The sequence below is a fragment of the Schistocerca americana genome, unplaced genomic scaffold, assembly GCF_021461395.2.
Source record: "Schistocerca americana isolate TAMUIC-IGC-003095 unplaced genomic scaffold, iqSchAmer2.1 HiC_scaffold_51, whole genome shotgun sequence".
In the NCBI taxonomy this organism is placed as follows: domain Eukaryota; kingdom Metazoa; phylum Arthropoda; class Insecta; order Orthoptera; family Acrididae; genus Schistocerca; species Schistocerca americana.
Window position 1 is genome coordinate 1,477,749 of NW_025726247.1, and position 20,139 is coordinate 1,497,887.

Genomic DNA, 20,139 nt, shown 5'->3' on the forward strand with positions numbered 1-20,139 from the left:
CATTTTAACGTGCCATTTTTATGGTAATTAGCACTCTATCTTTTCCTACACTGCTGATATTCCAACCTGGAGTTTCCATTGTTTGAACTTACGGTCTACTGTTTTATGTTGCAGTGCACTTCTACAAGTGTAATACACAAATGTTGCCTTAGGAAAGAGTCACAATAACATCCATGTCTACCGTTTGCTATTTTTTACGAAATAGCATGTCACACTCGAAATTTAACTTAGCCAATGAAATAAATTTGAAGATTTATTGTGTGTAAAAGACACTATGGCCCACTGTGTGGGAAATGTGGGAAGTTCTGTGCAGAGACGGAGTTATCCACAGACGTGGTAAGTCTGGGGAGCTATACGGGTGTTAAAACATCGCCACCTGCTGGGATGAGGGGCCACTTACTCTGTGGTGGCGCTGTGCCAGCAACGAGCTCGACCCATTGATTAGCACCACAGATGACAATGAGCAACCAGCTGCTTCTCTGTGCAGAGAGATAAAATTTATCGATTTTGGACATCAGGTGACAATCTGTCACATGGATAACAATGTTTACTCTGGAAATTTTAACACTAATCTAGTGTTCTGCAACATATTAATGTGAAATGTTGTCTATGATGTTGAGGAGTGTAAGTTAAACTGATATCTGAGAATTTGTTGTTTTTGTGGCACTATCTGGAAAATGGCCTCTCTTGCAGCACCAAGCATAAATGTATAGTGAAGAAGAATAATTAGCACAGCACACTGGAACCAAGTAGGGATCCGGTTTACTGCTCGGCCACTAAATTAGCATATCATGAGTACACCAGAAGAGATGCTGTACACACTTGCATATACTACATACACAAGTACAAGCATCGATCAAGCTACTGTGAAACTGCACTCTGTGTGACTCATCACTACATCAGAATACTGTAAATGTGGTGATTCCAATTTCTTAAGGTCTCTTCCTGTTTGTTTTCATCAGTTGGATCTTATTTTTCAAGTATGTGGGAATCCAATGAGCTGCCTGTTTGGTTACATTCTTTCTGTATGTCCCACAAGTTGGATTCTTTGGAGACACATTGTAACAAGAGCTTTTAGGAATTTGCCTGGAGATTTCACACTGGGTTCTGTGTGATGTATTCCATCTTTTATTCTTGGACCTAAGATTTTTACTACAATTTTACATTCTTCTAATTCAGTTTGCTGTTTTCATGTCTTGTGTTGGACAAAGAGTCTCTCTCATGCATAAAGAAATTCTAATTTGATCACTGTTGTACAATGTTAGATTTTTGAGTTCCAGGAAAAATACTTTTAGTTAACTGAGAGACAGTTTGTATTTTCTGAAGTCTGGATTCTATGGCCTTCTTTTCATTATGATGTTCAGTGGTCTTTTTCGCCTAATTATTTAAACTATTTAACACCGAATACTATGTCGTTGCCTATATAAGTTCACCCAGTGCCATTTTGGTATCAGCCAAGAATTTTTTCTCCAGGTGAAATTAGTAGTCCAATTTTCCTAGCTTGCTCCCTTAATATTTCAAATTGCTTTAGCACATCAGTGATGTTTTTGTCAATTAGTATTATGTCATCAGTATAGGTTACACAATATAATTCTATCTTTAAGTTTACGTTCTAGTCAGTGTAATAGTGCACCTGCTCTTCTCCATTACCTTACAATTTTCTTAGGGGCATAGTTGAATAGCAATGTGATATGCCATCCCATTTTCATATTCTTATGTCTGTCTTAAATTACACTGCTTGAAAAAAAGTGAGACACTCAGAAGGTGGGGAGAAAACAAATTGAAACATAGCTAATTTAGAGGGTATGTGATGTTATTTCAGTGATAACAAAACAGTCAAATTTACACAGAACTTATCAGTTTGAGCCCACTTATCAATACAGCAATGCACCCTGTCTGGCCTGGACAGTGCGGGAGGATGTCGTAAAGCTGCTGCATACCCTCCTGAGAAAGGTGATCCACAACTGTTGTAACTGGACATTGCAATCATGGATACAGGCAGTGGGATGGAGTTGACGTCCATGTTGGTCCCATAATGTTCTATTGGGGACAGATATGGGGACTTTGCTGGCCACAGGAGTATATCAACATCACGCAGACAATTTAAAGAGACACATACTACATGTGGACAAGCACTGGCCTGTTGAAAAATAGCACCACAATACTATTACACACTGCTGTACCATCAGAGTTCCCTCGGCCATTACAAGCCGTGACCTGAAGTCATACCCAATGGCTCCCCACACCATGGGACTGCTTTGTGACCCCCCCCCCTCCCCCAAAATGTGGAAGAATGGGACCTCTCCCAATCTCCCCGGGTCACTGTCAAACTTCTCCACAATAGTCATTTGGAGCAGTGCAGGACTGGGACTCATTAGTGAACATAATGTGACACCATTCATTAGCAGTCCGTACTTCTCGATCATGGCACCACTTCACATGCAGTCATTTGCTTGGGTGTTAATGGCAGCCTATGCGCAGGACAGCAATTCCATAGTCTGGCTGCTCCTAGCTGTATGACACAGCATGTTGCAAGGAGTCTATTACAGTGAACTCCTGCTTATCCGAAATGATTGGGAAGGTGGCCGGTTCCGATAACGAAAATTTCAGATAAATCAAAGTCCCCCTGTTTTCACATGTGAACACTACAAATTTCATCAATATTGCGAAATACAATCATAAAACGTGGGTAGAGTATGTAAAACGTTACTGATACGGTTGCAAATAACCCTGCACTTTTTTACTGAAAAAATTGTGTTGACATGTTAAAAGGCACCAAACTATGATTGAAAACTCAAAGTTTTTAAATGCTGTATAACAAAGCTCGTTTATTTTGCATTCTTACAGAAAAAATCTCCCTTATTTGGCAGCAGGAAACAACACTAGTTTTAATTTTATTACCTACTCTTTTGAGTAAAAAATAAACTACTGAACCAAATTATGAAACAAATCTAGAGATTACTCAAAGGAACGAAAAGTCAGTCTAGAGGAACTTTCTAGAAAGTTAAAAAAGAAAAAAACTTTTTAAGTTATGGACATAGAAGTTCTAGGATGCTTCATTAGAGTTTATTTTTTGGTAACGAAGTCACAAATGTCTTTTTTTGTTTTGTTTATTTGCTTGAGAAACTATTGCTGCAACAATACATCTCCAACGTTGAAATCAAACTATTTCAGGATAAATCGTCTCCTCCTGTTGGCTGATGTACTTCAGGGCAGTTTGGATAACATCGTAACAGAATGTGCGAGGAATATTTTTCTCTGATTCATCATCAGAAACATAGTCTTCTGACGCTTTATGATCGGTCACAATTTGGACGATTTCATCCTCAGTCACATGAAAAAATGCCATTTTCCATCCACTCTTCAATGTCTTCGAAGTGTGTGTCTTTACAACCAGCTTCTCCAGTAAATTCACCAAAATTATGTCAGCTTGAGTTTCGGTGTTGCCTCCTCCTTCCCACCACTTAGGTTGCCTTACGATCTAAGAGTTTTTTCCAAGACCTAACAAGAGGAACTGGAGGAATTAGATTCCAAGCTTCAGCAATCAATGAATGACACTTAAAACATCGATTTTTTTAAGAGCTTCCACAAAATCATCTGGAGCATCAATCACACCTATTAAGTATTCCAGCATCTTGTGTCTGTAATGTTTTTCCATCGCCTCAAGAATACCTTGGTCCATCGGTTGACATAGAGATGTGACATTTTGTGGGAGAAATACAACTTTGATATCCCCATCTTGCAGATCACCTGGGTGATAAGGAGCACTGTACACAAGAAGTAGCGCTTTTCAAGGAAGTCCATTTCCTTCCATGTAATTTACTACAGCTGGAACAAACTCTGCCTGGAACCACTCTCTGAAGATGGCACTGTTCATACATGCCTTAAGACTGATTCGTGTACCTCAGTGGCAAAGCTGGTTGGTTGGTGTCTAAATGCTCTTGGTGTTTTGGATTTGCCAATTAAAGTAAGACACAGTTTATGATTGCCAGTGGCATTACTGCAAGTGAGGACAGTAAATCTTTCTTTGATTTTCTTGTATCTGGAAGCCATTTCTTCTTCTTTAGAGGCAAGGGTTTTCGTTGGCATCATTTTGTAATTCAACTCAGTTTCATCACATTTGTAAAGTTGATTGCCAGTATAACCTCCTTTGTCAATGATTGTGTGCAGTTTCTTCTTAAAATCAGCGTAGCAGCTTCATCCCCAGATAATGATTTGGCACTGATGGCAATTTCATGAATGCCATGCCGCTTCTTGAAACGATCCTGCCGGCCATTACTTCCGAGGAATTCTTACTTCTTTCCTTCAATCAGCTCATCAGCTCATTTTGACAAAGTAGAGGACCTGAAACTGACACACATTTGGCTCTTATTTATTCGTGCCACAAAAATAATGCCTCTTCTAACTGAGGATGTGCACCTTTTCTCATTGTTTTTCAAGATTTCACTGCGCTGCCCAATGCTTGGATGGAACAAAATTTTTCAATTCCTGATCGATTTGTCTTCCGATCAGTAATTGTACTCCTACTCTGCAGCAACTTTTGTGGGTGGCTCACCAGCATCAATTCTCTGCAAAGTGTGAAGCTCTTTTTCCAACAAGATCACATTCGTTTTATGTTTTATGCCCGTAGTCACGTTCAGTGTTCTTTTTACAGACACTCGACTGAGTCCTTTATGGTTTTTGGCCCCTTTTATCTCTGGACACTTTAAGGCACATAGTGGGAGCACAAAACCTCAAATCAGAAACACACAGATGCATAACTTGACAACACTCGAGATGCACTAGACAAACTTTTGACTTTTGAAACCAGGCTGTGGCAGCCATCAAATGAAAGCATTCGATACATCTATGCCATTTCCTCTGTTCTACCCAAGCCCACGTGGCAACACAACAGGGTGTTGTACATTCACTGTTAAACACTCAGCTTTGATGTACCAACAACAAGTGGAAAGTGTTAGGCAATGCACTCTAATTGTCGGTTTTGACAGGGCTACGTTGCGCTGCATAGAACAATACTGTATGTACTGTACTTCCAAGGAGTTCCAATAGGTGGCATGAAACCATGCAATACGAATAAGAAACACACTAGAGCTTCAACCAACACATGCACGAATTGACGATACTTGGACTTTTGACACGCACCAGTGCACTGATTAGCAGTAGATTGCCAAAAAACACCAGCAAATGCTTGGCTCCAGGTGCACGCAAATTGAAACTTGTCAAGTGTCAATCTAGCTAGCCAAAAGTGTAGCTGCACGAGAGTTTACTGTACTTGTTCTCAGATGGCAGTCACAGACGTGAACGGGTTACAATGTACTCAGTACACTACACAGTGATGCTCCCTTGTAGTGGTCTGATGTAGTCAACTGGAACATTGATGATGAGTATGCCCTTACTTTCCAACATCAGGCCACTGTCAGATCCAAATACTCCAAAAATACAGATGTTGCAAGGTTTAACCAGGCGACCAAATGGACACCCACAATGAGGTTTCTTCAAACTCTCATCAGATAATGCTGTCTCACACCAATATGCAGCACCTTCATATCCTCCAGAGTGAGGATTCAACATCTGACACTATTCGCATCCCTTATATACCACATGATGCTTGCTAAACAACAATAAAAATGAAGAACACTAATGAATAATGATGGAAAAGACAGACTGTTACTTACCATAAAGAAGATACCTTAGGCTGCAGATGGGCAGAATTAAAAGACACTTACATAAAGCTTTCAGCCACAGCCTTCACCAGTAAGTAGTAATCTGTCTTTTCCAACATTGTTGATATTCCTACTGGAATTTCCATTGTTTCAAGGACACTGATGCTTTTCTGTGAGTGTTTCCTTTATGATGTTTTCTGCATTTTAGCTTTTTTTTAAAAAAGGAAAAAAAAAGAAAGAAAGAAAGAAAAAAAAGAGATTTGTTGCTGGAAAACTTCTGAAGTCCAATAAAGGAGTTACAACAGCCATATATGGTTATCTGGTGGACCTTGCAGAACCAAATTCTAGGGCTGAAATGTACTGTTGACCAATGGGCATTAATCAGAATGAATACTAAATAAAAATTAAATCCAAGTTTACACAAAAAACACAGGTTCTATCACTGTTGTTTTTCGTTCTATTTTGCTCTTATGTTTGCTATGACTTGTTAAGCAGAAATTTTTTTCTATCTATAGAGTTACATTTGCTGTAATGTATCTTACCTGCATGTTGTTTCTTCTTTCTTCTCACTGCTGCCCCAATCATGGCAAGCAAGTCATCCTCACTGCATTTGCTTCGTATTGCATCTCTGAAACAACAGTTAAAACACCCGTTAAACAGTACCAGGCAATTACCACACAGTGAAATGTTGGTACACTAAAAAGGAAGAAAAACTTTGCAGAAATCTTCAACAGTAATCTTGTAGTCTGCAGTAGGCAACAGCAGGGTAACAAACCCACTGGACAAGAATGGGAAAGTCATGATAGAAGTTACTTTTATTTTTATAAATAAACAGGTATCTTACACAAATGCTCAAGAGTATACATAGGATCTCGGGCTGAAGAGGTGGAGCAGAAACTGACATTAGTTTTGTTGAAGAGGGAGTACTGGAACACAGCACAATTTCTTGCAAAATGAAGCCAAATTTATTGATAAACTGTTAATTAATTGCCAAGCTCACTAATGCGACCATTTTACAACAGGTACTTACTGCTTGGAGTATATGTGACTTTTCAGACTTGCCTGATAGATCTGTTGCAAAAACACTTTGGGTTCCCCACCAGATAACATTATGCAAGTCCCTCCCTCAATATTTCAGTGACACAACATTTTGGCATCTTCAGGTGGTGGTGATTCCCACCATCACTGCTGCAAGATGCAACTGGCAATTTCCACATGACAGCTTTGAAATTTATCATGTGGATGACTATGACCATCATATTTAGAATTCAGAGGATTTCATAGAACACCTGAAGATGCTTAAACTAGAACTTTCAGATCTTTTAGTTAGCTCAAATGTTATATCATTACTTACAAAAGTGCCCCTGCAGCCCTAATTAGAGGTTATTAGCAGCAAGTTTGAGAAAGAAATTGTGGTGCTGTTTACACATGTGCATACCTCATCCTATTTCTTATGTAACACCAACTACTTTGATCAAGTGGACAGTGTTCCCATGGGAGATCCTCTATTTCCCTTAGTAAATATCCAACATTCCTCCTTCTGGCAGAATGCTGAAGAGACATTTGTGGTGTGGCCCACATAATACAGACACTACCTATGTTCCTGCAGCATTTGCACTCGTACCATCTGAATATTCAGTTCACTGTGGAAGTACAAAAAGATAGCAGCTTACCATTCCTGGATGTCACAGTCAGAAGAAAAGCTGACAGAACACTGGGGCATAGTCTCTACTGCAAACTGATACACGCAGAGTTATATTTGCGGTCCAAAATTTGCCGTCACCCTGCACAATGTGGTAGTGTCTTACACTCCCTGGCACATAGAGCACACGTGATCTCAGATACTGACAGTCTGCCTGGTGAACTGTAACACCTAAGAACAGTGTTCCAGCAGAATGTTTATTCTTGTAAACAGATTTGCAATGTGTTCTGAGCAAAGCAAGTTCAGTGTAGGGATGTAAATGAAGATACTTAGACAAGCACTGCAAATGGCTTTCTTGCCATATTTCTGTGGCATGTTTTCAAAAATAGAAATAATTGCTAAGAGAAACAGAATCAAGTGTGTTTTTCGTCTACCAGCAAAACTAAGGAATTGTTTGTGTTCAGTTAAAGACAATCTTGACCTTAGAAAACACAGATCATATATAAGATCTGATGCCATTATGGGAAACCTTATATAGGGCAGACACCTCACATTGTGCAAGAACACTGTGTTCAACAGCGCTGACAAAAATGCCACCCAGTAAATTAGTGGTAGCAGAGCACTGCCTGAATACAGGACACCACATGTTTCCCAAGAGGACTGAAATTTTATCCTCAGCATCATCACTCTAGGATTGTGTTTTTAAGAATGAGGCATGTATCCATACGGTGGGCAATCTTACCAACAGGAATATGGAATTTTGACTAAGCACTGTCCAGAATCCAGCACTGACTGCCATGAAATTAAAACAGTAGAAACCAGATCCTCCGATGTATAACCTGATGCAGCACCTTGCAGAGAGTTAATTCAGCTTTTAACCACACGAGTGTCCAGAAGTGCAGTCATTGCCCACAACACATAAGCAGAAGGCTACTATGAATGGCATTTCCATCCAACTGGGAGTGCCTGTCCACACATTCGTACTCCTGCTTCTAGCCTGACAAATTTCAATTCTGCTGTGCGAATATCACCAGCCACATCTTGCAGCAGTGATGACAGGACCCACCACTACCTGAAGATGACGAACAGTTGTGTTGGGGAAATATTGTGAGGCTTGCACAAAGTTATTCAGTGGCAAATCTGAGAAGATTTGTATACATTATTTTTCTGTGACGCAGGTAACGTGCAGCAAAATGTGATAACTTTCCGCATTTGCCTTTTTGTACATTTCAAAATACCCCCAAAAATTGGTGAGAAACACTGAACATATGACGTAACCAGATGACATACCCCACAGCATGTGCAGCAGTCGGGGTTGAATGTAAAGGAATGATTGAGCAGTGCAATACTTTCATTTGAGCAAACAGAGCAAATTTCGAAAACATTTTGTAAATATGATCTGTTGTAAATGTAGATGTTACAAAATTATTGTCCCTGCTGTAATCAAGCAAAAGCAGTTCTGATTTTGTGTTTTTTGCTTCTGTCACTTCTCTTTTTGTTTACAGACATTAGTTAGTAAGGAAAACAAAGGTCATTTAATGGCGATGATGCTATTCTGAAGTTTACACTCATCTACTTGTTATGCAATATGGTAGGTTTTCATTGTACTGTACTTTGCAAGAAATCAAGGAAACTGCAAGATCGGTAAATAAAATAATAAACTTCAATATAAATACATAATTGTTTAACACAATGAAAAAATACTGCCTGCCAGATGCAAGACTCAAATCCTGAACGCCATCACTTAAGTCGCACATGTGTGTCCGTAGCCACAATGATATGAATACTTGACTTGGGTTGGGATGATCAAGTGTGACAGACCAAGAGGCTCTACCACTGCAAGCATGGCAAGGTACATCATCTGGTGACATTTGTCATTCGCTTTTGACACATTTCCCAACATTTGTATCGTATCCAACATTTGTGATCCCATGTGTCTTGTATTAAATTACTTGTCTCAGGGTCATCTACAGTGCTTTGGAGGTTTTTAAATGTTAATACGCATCACCCTGTGTGTGTGTGTGTGTGTGTGTGTGTGTGTGTGTGTGTGTGTATGTGTGTGTTTATATATATGAAACAAATACTAACAAAGAGATAGAGGGCCTGGCCAGTACTTACCTCAGCTCAGTACAGCCGATACATACACAAAACAGAACAGAAAATTGACGTATCCTAGCTTTCGGAACTTCGTTCCTTCATCAGGGAGGAGAGAGGGGAAAAAAGGGGAAGAAGGGAAAGTGGATTCAGTTATTCACAACCCAGGTTATGAAGCAACAGGGGAAAGGTAAACAGGGAGGGTAGCAAAGATGGAGGCATGGATGTCAGAGGGAAGCCAAAGATATTCTACTGTAATTACTGTGCCAGCTTCAAACCAAGGAGGATGAATACAGAAGTAAAGAGGTACATAGTATAAAGATAAACACAACTATGTAGGATGAAAAAATGCGTGAATGGCTAAAGAGGAAAGGGAAAGAGGAGAAGACTAAAGAGTAAATGGGAGTGAGGTTGGTTAACATAGGTTCAGTCCAGGGGGATGGCGGGATGAAAGGATGTGTTGGAGTGCAAGTTCCCATCTCCGCAGTTCCGAGGTACTGGTGTTGGGTGGGAGAAGCTAAATGGCACATATGGTGTAGCAGGTTCCTAGATCCCTAGAATTATGCTGGAGGGCATGCTCCGCTACTGGGTATTGGACATCTCCTAGGTGGACAGTTCGTCTGTGCCCATTCATGCGCTCAGCCAGTTTAGTTGTCGTCATGCCAATGTAAAAGGCTGTGCAGTGCAGGCACGTCAGCTGATAAATGACGTGTTGTCTCACATGTGGCCCTGCCTTGAGTTGTGTATGTTTTACCAGTAGCGGGGCTGGAGTAGTTGGTTGTGGGGGGATGCATGGGGCAGGTTTTGCATCGGGGTCGGTTACAGGGGTAGGAACCGCTGGGTAGAGAAGATGGTCTGGGAATATTGTAGGGTTTGACAAGGATGTTACGGAGGTTAGGGGGTCGGCAAAAGGCAACTCTGGGTGGTGTGGGGAGAATATTGTCAAGGGATGATCTCATTTCAGAGCTTGACTTGAGAAAGTCATATCCCTGGCGGAGTAATTAGTTGATGTATTCGAGGCCAGGATAATATTGGGTGACAAGGAGGATGCTTCTGTGTGGTCTGGGGGTAGTAACATTGTTGTTGGGTGGGGAGGAATGTATTGCTTGGGAGATCTGTTTGTGGACAAGGTCTGCAGGATAGTTGTTGGAGAGGAAAGCACTGATATATAATATAATACAGGGAAACATTCCAAATGGGAAAAATATATCTAAAAACAAAGATGATGTAACTTACCAAACGAAAGCATTGGTATGTTGATAGACACACAAACAAACACACACACAAAATTCAAGCTTTTGCAACCCACAGTTGCTTCATCAGGAAAGAGGGAAGGAGAGGGAAAGACAAAAGGATGTGGGTTTTAAGGGAGAGGGTAAGGAGTCATTCCAATCCTGGAAGTGGAAAGACTTACCTTAGGGGGGAAAAAGGACAGGTATACACTCGCACACACACACACACACACACACACACACACACACACACACACACACACATATATCCATCCGCACATATACAGACACAAGCAGGGTATATGTGCGGATGGATATGTGTGTATGTGTGTGTGTGTGTGTGTGTGTGTGTGTGTGTGTGTGTGTGTGTGTGGCATACTGATCTGAACTATGCAGCCTTAAAATGGAAGTTTTTTGATCATTCCTTATTTTTCTCCCTGCCACCTTGGCAATATGTACCGCAAATCATCAGACAGACGACCTTCCTGCATGCTTCGAGCATCCCCTGGTGCTGTTCCGAACCAATGCTAATCTTTGTAACTGTGACGAGCAGTGTGCAGATTGCATCTTTGTATCCCACAAAGAGGTGACAGTTCCCAGTGGCATGAATGGTTACTGTTTATTGACTGTCACTGAGTTGGTGAGTCATTTGCTACATTGCGGCCCACCTGTTCGCTGCTAAAGCCATGCTAGTCAGTGGTAACCCCTGTCAATGATATCCTGTTGCCCATAGCAGTTCACTCTGCTGATTGTGGTAGTATTTTCCTTGAATAAATCTGCTCACAGTACACCTTTGACACTGTGGTTTTAGAAAGCCCAATGACTACACACCCTTATAGAATAAGTGTCTCGGGTCATGGGTACCCACGATATGGCAGTGATAAAATCACCCTGTGATCAACTGTCACACTGCAGCTGTAAGCTGCACCTCCTTTTTCAGAATACTCAGGTTTATTAATTTGAAGTAAATCAGATCATTTGAAGGAAGATTTAACAAAAAGAGCACATCCAGGAAAGGATGAAACCATGTCCAATTAACTGGAACACAAAATTAATAATTAGTGGTGACAAAGATCCTCTGCAATAAAAAATAATGTCCACTTACTTCATGTATTAGTCTTCAAGTGACAGAATATATGTAACTGTGTCCTTCTTATTTACACTGATTAAACAATGGAAATTCCAGGTAGGAATATCAACAGTGCAGGGAAAGATAGATCACTATTTACCGTAAAGAAAACAAAGTTGCACACAGGCACAACACACAAGCAAGCACACCGCGCATGCACGCACGCACGCACACACACAGAGAAAAAAAAACTGCCAAGTCCAGCAGCTAGGGGCAAGCTGCTGGAGTTGGCAGTCATATGTGTGTGACATGTGCTTGCCTGTGTGTATGAATGTGTGTGTTTCTCTGTATCTCTTTTGCTGATGAAGGCTGTGGCCGAAAGCTTTGTGTAAGTGCCTTTTTAATTGTGCCTGTCTACAATGTAACATGTCTCCTTTACAGTAAGCAGCAATCTATGTTTTCCTATATTTTTCATTTACACAGATGTAATTAACAAATCAGAGTCTATTTATTCCAGAGAAGTGACAGTTTGTTCATGACAGTTCAGCACAAATCTGATTTTTTATATACAGCAAGGCTACCTATAAATTATTCTGTGTGCCAGTGTTCATGCTGACTATAGGGATTCACACTGATCATGTGTAATTTGACATCTGGTCCTGTAAACTTACTTCTGCTCAACGTGAAAAATTCTCCAATCCACATTTTGTAATTAACCTTAACATATCAAATAATGCACCCTTTGATATAACTGCTTATTGTCCACTTCCCATCACTCTATTCCCAATGTCAACCCAGCTGACCTCTACTTCTAATCCAAAAACCATGGTTGACTCAATGTTTGCTATTGCAAGCTATTGCTATTGCAACACAAAAGTGCCAGAGGCATCAGTAATGATATATAATTAAAAATACTAGAAAGTAAGGCTCACCGGTTAGTACATGCTAAGACAAACACTACAAGTGTCTAAGACACTGCGCTCTCACACAACAAGTACGAAGTCTGAATACATTCCACTTACGATACACTAAACTGTTTCGTTCACGGTGGCAATATACATACTCTCTCCCCATTAAACAGAATAGTTATAACTCAATTGTTCACAAGTGTATATTATGACTCTTGCCACAGCTATGCAGTCAGTATGCCACAGGTGTGCCATAGAAAGGGATCAGGTTCAATTCCTTGTAGAGCCGGGAAATTCTGCTCAGTGGACGGACTGGAATAGGGTACACTCTGCTTGCAGTTCCAGCTGAGGAGCTACTCAAGTGAGAAGCAGTGTCTTCAACTTCTGGAAGTTGATAACAGCCTGGAGAGTTGTATACTGACCCCCTAACTCTCCATAGATATATAGTAGAGGACATCTCTCGAAGAGCATTGCGTGGTCTTCTGGGCCCAATGCAAAGTTCCTTTATCAATGTATATTGTATATCACCACTCGTACACACTCATCAGCACAGTACCATATTGTCTCTTCACGTGGCAAATTTTTATTCCCTTGTTTTCAGATCAAGACTTTTCCTCTTCCTCTTCTTAGTTTCTTTTTTTTACTATCATTACTTGTACCACACATATTCCACACGGTTTATGCTCACTCCTTCAATGATACTTCCCATCCTCCTCTAGTGTGCGAGTTGTCCCTGCTTTCCTGCGTGTTTGTTGGTTTAAACACCCTTGTTTCAAAAGAGAGTGACAGCTTAGATACAGTCTTGTCAACATTTTGTAATTTTATTTAGCAATTATTGTTTGAGCCTTATAGGCGAATGTCACAAGATATTGTCAACCACTGCATTCACTAGATTGGAATGGGGTTCATGGTAACTTATCAATTCATTTTTTAAGTTGCTGTTATCTTTTTCATCCTATCTTGGACTAGCTTTTCGATACTCCCACTCTATTTTACGTAGTCAAACAGTTATCTGCCCTTGCAAACTTGCTCCTTTACTACCAAGTGAACTAATACTGGGCAGCCTAACAGAAGTTACAATATCCAGTCTTTCACCACAATTCACCTACACACAGTTTTCACTCACTGATTTTCTTTTTTCAATGTCATAAATATTTTGCTTTCACAGACTGCTGTGCTTTGAACATAAAATTGTAGGAAAATCTGCCTCACATGTCATTTTTTTTTTTTTTTTTTTTTTTTTTATTAAAGAATATGTTCCTTGCTTATTCCTATTTGCTTCTGATACATTTCCATTCTCACTTTTATTTTGTTTTGATCCATTTCTTTTTTCTTTGATAGACAAGTCAAACAACAACGGCAATATGTTGCAGCCCCCTGTGTTTCACCCTACTTACTACGAACTTATTTTTCTTAGCTTCTAATTTTATTAGTCATTTGGTTTTTAAGATACTTAAATTAATTGTTTGACCCTGTATTTTTACATCTTATTTTACCTTCGGTTGATAAAGGATTTCTGGTATGCTCACAAAGAGAGAGCTGATTCTTCCCACCCCTCACCCCCCTTACCTTGTCCTGAAGCAAACTTATCGCCAAGTATCTTGCAGTTTTTTTCCTATTATTAATCTCTTAGTCTAGTCATCAATTTAAAAGTGTCAGTTGTTGGTCCCATTGTCTAATAATTTGTACATTTATACACATGAAGTTCCGATTTTTATTTGGAACATATAGACTCTGATAATCATGAATCACAGTTCAAATGGCTCTGGGCACTATGGGACTTAACATCTGAGCCAAGGCAGGATTCAAACCTGCGACTGTAGCAGTCACGCGGTTCTGGACTGAAGCGCCTAGAACCACTCGGCAACGGTGGCTGGCAAATCATAGTTACCATCACATGGACAGAAATACTGTGTTAACTTTATTAAACATAGGGACATAGCTAAAAATGTCTTTACATAATTTCCAGTTCTGATTACTTTCCTTTAATTTAATCTCACAAATAGGTTAGTGTAACATGATGTTGACAGAGGCAAATTATATATACTCACAAATTATTTAGCTAGAGGTATCTGGTTTGTATGTCTGGGAGGGAGGAGGGTGCAAGCTGAAAACTTCAAGAAAAGATTACTCATTTCATACCTGCTGGATTTAACTGCAGTTTATCTCTTCCATATACCAACCACATACCTAATGTGCATGGCAAACAGTTTGAAAGTATTATTCTATACTCAGCATTTGGAACTATCAGTTCCTTCATGAGAGAGGAAAGAGGGATAAGTTTCTGAAGGTCTGAAAGGTCACTCGGACTCCACGACTAATGTGAGGACAAGTGGAACGAATGTGTCTATAAGAAGTTTTGGAATTTCACCTCCTGAAGGTAAAATACTGACCAGTCTGTCAGTCTTCTAGTAATTTTATGGTTTCCTCGCATGAATTTTCACTTGGACACGATTATTCTATGTTTCATCACTCACCTGAGAGATATCTCTGAATTCCCAAAGAGACACACCTCCAAATTGCCATCAGCTGTTATCCGTAAACGGTTGCACATGCCACAGAAGTGTTCACTCATTGAGGTAATAAATCCCACATGTCCCTTGAAGCCCGGGACATGGTATGCCTGCAAAAAGAAATTGTAAGAAAATAGCTACTGCTGTTGTGAAAATACTATAAATGTGTTGCTCACCAAGTGGAGGAAGGAGAAAATGTGCATTAAGGGGAGTTTGAACGCCCTATCCTGACAATGTTAAATTTGGTGACTTAACTTCCCCGTATTTCAGGAACAACTGTAGCCATTGACAAGAAACTTTTACAGGACATTAAACTATATGTTCTGAGTCTTACAATAATTGCATTTCAGCCACTGCTTTTGGAAATACAATTGTTTAATTACACAGTTAAAATTTTGTGTACTTTTTTGTATGTTATTCTAAATAATTTTATTTGTACATAACATTATGTTCTTCTTTTAGTTCAGAAGACTCAGGATACATATGTTATTACTCCCTGAAAATTTGAATTCGCTACTCGAAGTAGTTTCTGAGATTTAGGGAAAAATGCAAGAGAAAATGTAAATTTTCAGGAAGAGTTTTTAAAGTTTTAATAGACTGTAACTCAATATATGCTTAACATTTTATTTTTAGTCACTCAGAAGCACCCTGCACCATACTGTATATCATCCTCTTGATCTTTTTTAAGTTTTTTCTTGTTTTCTTCTTTCTGGACTCCGTAGTGGCCAACTGTGCTGCATACTCTGCTTTACCAGTGCAAACCTTGTCCATCCATTCAAATTCTCTGATGCAGTTTGCTCCAGAATTAATTCCCATATGTTGTAGCACTTTCACGCTACCAATGTTGCCATCATTAAAAGCAATAACAGCATGACTGACCCCCACTTTAGTGTCTTCATTACAAGAAAAACATTTTTTGATCTACATCTACATCTACATCCATACTCCTCAAGCCACCTGATGGTGTAGGGTACCTTGAGTACCTCTATTGGTTCTCCCTTCTATTCCAGTCTCGTATTGTTCGTGGAAAGAAGCATTGTCGGTATGCCTATGTGCGGGCTCTAATCTCTCTCATTTTATCCTCATGGTCTCTTCGCGAGATATACGTAGGAGGGAGCAATATACCGCTTGACTCCTCGGTGAAGGTATGTTCTCGAAACTTCAACAAAACCCCGTACCGAGCTACTGAGCGTCTCTCCTGCAGAGTCTTCCACTGGAGTTTATCTAACATCTCTGTAACTGTTTTGCGATTACTAAATGATCCTATAACGAAGCATGCTGCTCTCTGTTGGATCTTCTCTATGTCTTCTATCAACCCTATCTGGTGCGGATCCCACACTGCTGAGCAGTATTCAAACAGTGGGCGAACAAGTGTACTGTAACCTAATTCCTTTGTTTTCGGATTGCATTTCCTTAGGATTTTTCCAATGAATCTCAGTCTGGCATCTGATTTACCGACGATCAACTTTATATGATCATTCCATTTTAAATCACTCCTAATGCGTACTCCCAGATAATTTATGGAATTAACTGCTTCCAATTGCTGACCTGCTATATTGTAGCTCAATGATATGGGATCTTTCTTTCTATGTATTCGCAGCACATTACACTTGTCTACATTGAGATTCAATTGCCATTCCCTGCACCATGCGTCAATTCGCTGCAGATCATCCTGCATTTCAGTACAATTTTCCATTGTTGCAACCTCTTGATATACCACAGCATTATCCGCAAAAAGCCTCAGTGAACTTCCGATCTCATTCACAAGGTCATTTATGTATATTGTGAATAGCAACGGTCCTACGACACTCCCCTGCAGCACACCTGAAATCACTCTTACTTCGGAAGACTTCTCTCCTTTGAGAATGACACACTATGTTCTGTTATCTAGCAACTCTTCAATCCAATCACATAATTGTTCTGATAGTCCATATGCTCTTACTTTGTTCATTAAACGATTGTGGGGAACTGTATCGAATGCCTTGTGGAAGTCAAGAAACACAGCATCTACCTGGGAACCCGTGTCTATGGCCCTCTGAGTCTTATCAACGAATAGCTCGAGCTGGGTTTCACACGATCATCTTTATCGAAACCCATGCTGATTCATACAGAGTAGATTTCTAGTTTACAGAAAAGTCATAATACTCGAACATAATACATGTTCTAAAATTCTACAACTGATCGACGTTAGAGATATAGGTCTATAGTTCTGCACATCTGTTCGACGTCCCTTCTTGAAAACGGGGATGACCTGTGCCCTTTTTCAATTCTTTGGAATGCTACGCTCTTGTAGAGACCTACGGTACACCGCTGCAAGAAGGGGGGCAAGTTCCTTCACATACTCTGTGTAAAACTGAACTGGTATCCCATCAGGTCCAGCGGACTTTCCTCTTTTGAGTGATTTTAATTGTTTCTCTATCCCTCTGTCATCTATTTCAATATCTACCATTTTGTCATCTGTGCGACAATCTAGAGAAGGAACTACAGTGCAGTCTTCCTCTGTGAAACAGCTTTGGAAAAAGACATTTAGTATTTCGGCCTTTAGTCCATCATCCTCTGTTTCAGTACCTTTTTGGTCACAGAGTGTCTGGACATTTTGTTTTGATCCACCTACCGCTTTGACATAAGAGCAAAATTTCTTAGGATTTTCTGCCAAGTCAGTACATAGAACTTTACTTTCGAATTCATTTAACGCCTCTCGCATGGCCCTCCTCACATTACATTTCGCTTCGCGTAATTTTTGTTTGTCTGCAAGGTGTTGGCTATGTTTATGTTTGCTGTGAAGTTCCCTTCGCTTCCGCAGCAGTTTTCTAACTCGGTTGTTGTACCACGCTGGCTCTTTTCCATCTCTTACGATCTTGCTTGGCACATACTCATCTAACGCATATTGTACGATGGTTTTGAACTTTGTCCACTGGTCCTCAACACTATCTGTACTTAAAACAAAACTTTTGTGTTGAGCCGTCAGGTACTCTGGAATCAGATTTTTGTCACTTTTGCTAACCAGAAAAATTTTCGAATCTTTTTTAATATTTCTATTTACGGCTGAAATCATCGATGCAGTAACCGCTTTATGATCGCTGATTACCTATTCTGCGTTAACTGTTTCAAATAGTTCGGGTCTGTTTGTCACTAGAAGGTCTAATATGTTATCGCCACGAGTTGGTTCTGTGTTTAACTGCTCAAGGTAGTTTTCAGATAAAGCTCTTAAAAAATTTCACTGGATTCTTTGTCCCTGCCACCCGTTATGAAAGTTTGAGTCTCCCAGTCTATATCCGGCAAATTAAAATCTCCACCCAGAACTATAACATGTTGGGCAAATCTACTCGAAATATTTACCAAATTATCCTTCAGGTGCTCTGCCACAATAGCTGCTGAGCCAGGGGGCCTATAGAGACATCCAATTACCATGTCTGAGCCTGCTTTAACCGTGACCTTCACCCAAATTATTTCACATTTCGGATTTCCGTCAATTTCCTTCGATACTATTGCACTTCTTATCACTTTAAACATGCCTCCCCCTTCACTGTCCAGCCTGTCTCTGCAGTATACATTCCAATCTGATTTTAGAATTTATTACTATTTGAATCGGGTTTCAGCCAACTTTCTGTCCCTAGTACTATGTGGGCATTGTGACCATTTATTAATGAGAGCAGTTCTGGGACCTTTCTATAGACGCTCCTGCAGTTTACTGTTAGCACATTAATATTGTTATTCCCTGTTGCATTTTGTCTACTCCTACCTTGCCGCATCTCAGGAGGTGTCTTGTCGGGCCTAGGGAGGGAATTCTCTAACCTAAAAATCCCACATGTGCACTCCACACATACTCCGCTACACTTGTAGCCACTTCCTGCATGTAGTGCACGTGTGACCTATTCAGGGGGACCCTACATTTCTCCACCCGATAGCGGAGGTCGAGAAATTTGCACCCCAGATCTCCGCAGAATCGTCTGAGTCCCTGGTTTAAGCCTTCCACTCGGCTCCAAACCAGAGGACCACTATCGGTTCTCGGAACAATACTACAAATAGCTAGCTCAGATTCCACCCCGCGAGGCTTTCCGCCTTCACCAACTCCGCTAACCACCTGTACGAACTGAGGATGACCTCTGAACCCAGACAGCAGGAGTCATTGGTGCCGACATGAGCAACAATTTGCAGTCGGGTGCACCCAGTGCTCTCTATCACTGCCGGCACAGCCTCCTCCACATTTCGGATGAGACCCCCGGCAAGCAGACAGAGTGAACACTGACCTTCTTGCCCGACTGTTCCGCTATTTCCCTAAGCGGCTCCATCACCCGCCTAACGTTGGAGCTCCCAATAACTAATAAACCCCTCCCCCCATGTGCCTGCTCGGACCTTGCTGAAGAAGTGGCCACATGTCCACTCACAGGCAGAACGGGCGATGCCACACAGCCAGCCTCCACACTGACCCTCTGCCTCGTGCGCCGCGAATGCCGCTGAACCCGCCACTCCCCTTGGGAAGAGGGTGGCCCAACCGCGCCCGGTACCCGCAAAGATGTGTCGACAGAAGGGTCAGTGGGTGAAGCATGTAACACCTGGGGTGTACCATGCAAAGCACCAGACTCCCCACTGCCACTACACTCCGAGGCAGCAGCCTGAAGACAGCTAACCGATGCCATCAACACGTTCAGCTATTCGCGAACAGTGGCCAGCTCCTCCTGTGTCCGTACACAGCAGTCACACATCCTATCCATCCTAAGAAATCAATTTACTGTAGAGAGTTAATCAACTTATAACTAGACTGCTAATTCACTAAAGGCGGCTGATAGTTGACTAAACTGTGGTTACTAGACACTTCCTGTAGAAAACAATGAAAATAGCACTACCTGTCTCTGGCCTGTATTGAAAACAAACACTAGCACTACTGGCACTATGGCTTACTAAAAGGACTCTCTCTGACTGTATTCAAAACAAACACTAAATCTATGGAACACTATTACTAGCACTCGACAATTAAAGCTTCCTAAAAGCAAAAACACACGGAAGAAGAAGTGACA

General features: G+C 40.8%; 1 protein-coding gene across 1 annotated transcript in view; it reads right to left on the bottom strand.

Annotated features, from left to right (window-relative positions):
* LOC124585878 (molybdenum cofactor biosynthesis protein 1-like) overlaps window positions 1-20,139 on the bottom strand; it is a 40,533-nt gene that overhangs the window by 15,963 nt on the left and 4,431 nt on the right. The window contains exons 2-3 of the mRNA XM_047131401.1: window positions 15,086-15,231; window positions 6,206-6,291 (exon numbers count right to left, since the gene is read on the bottom strand). Coding sequence (XP_046987357.1) covers window positions 6,206-6,291; window positions 15,086-15,231 — 232 coding nt within the window. The remainder of the gene's footprint in view (window positions 1-6,205; window positions 6,292-15,085; window positions 15,232-20,139) is intronic.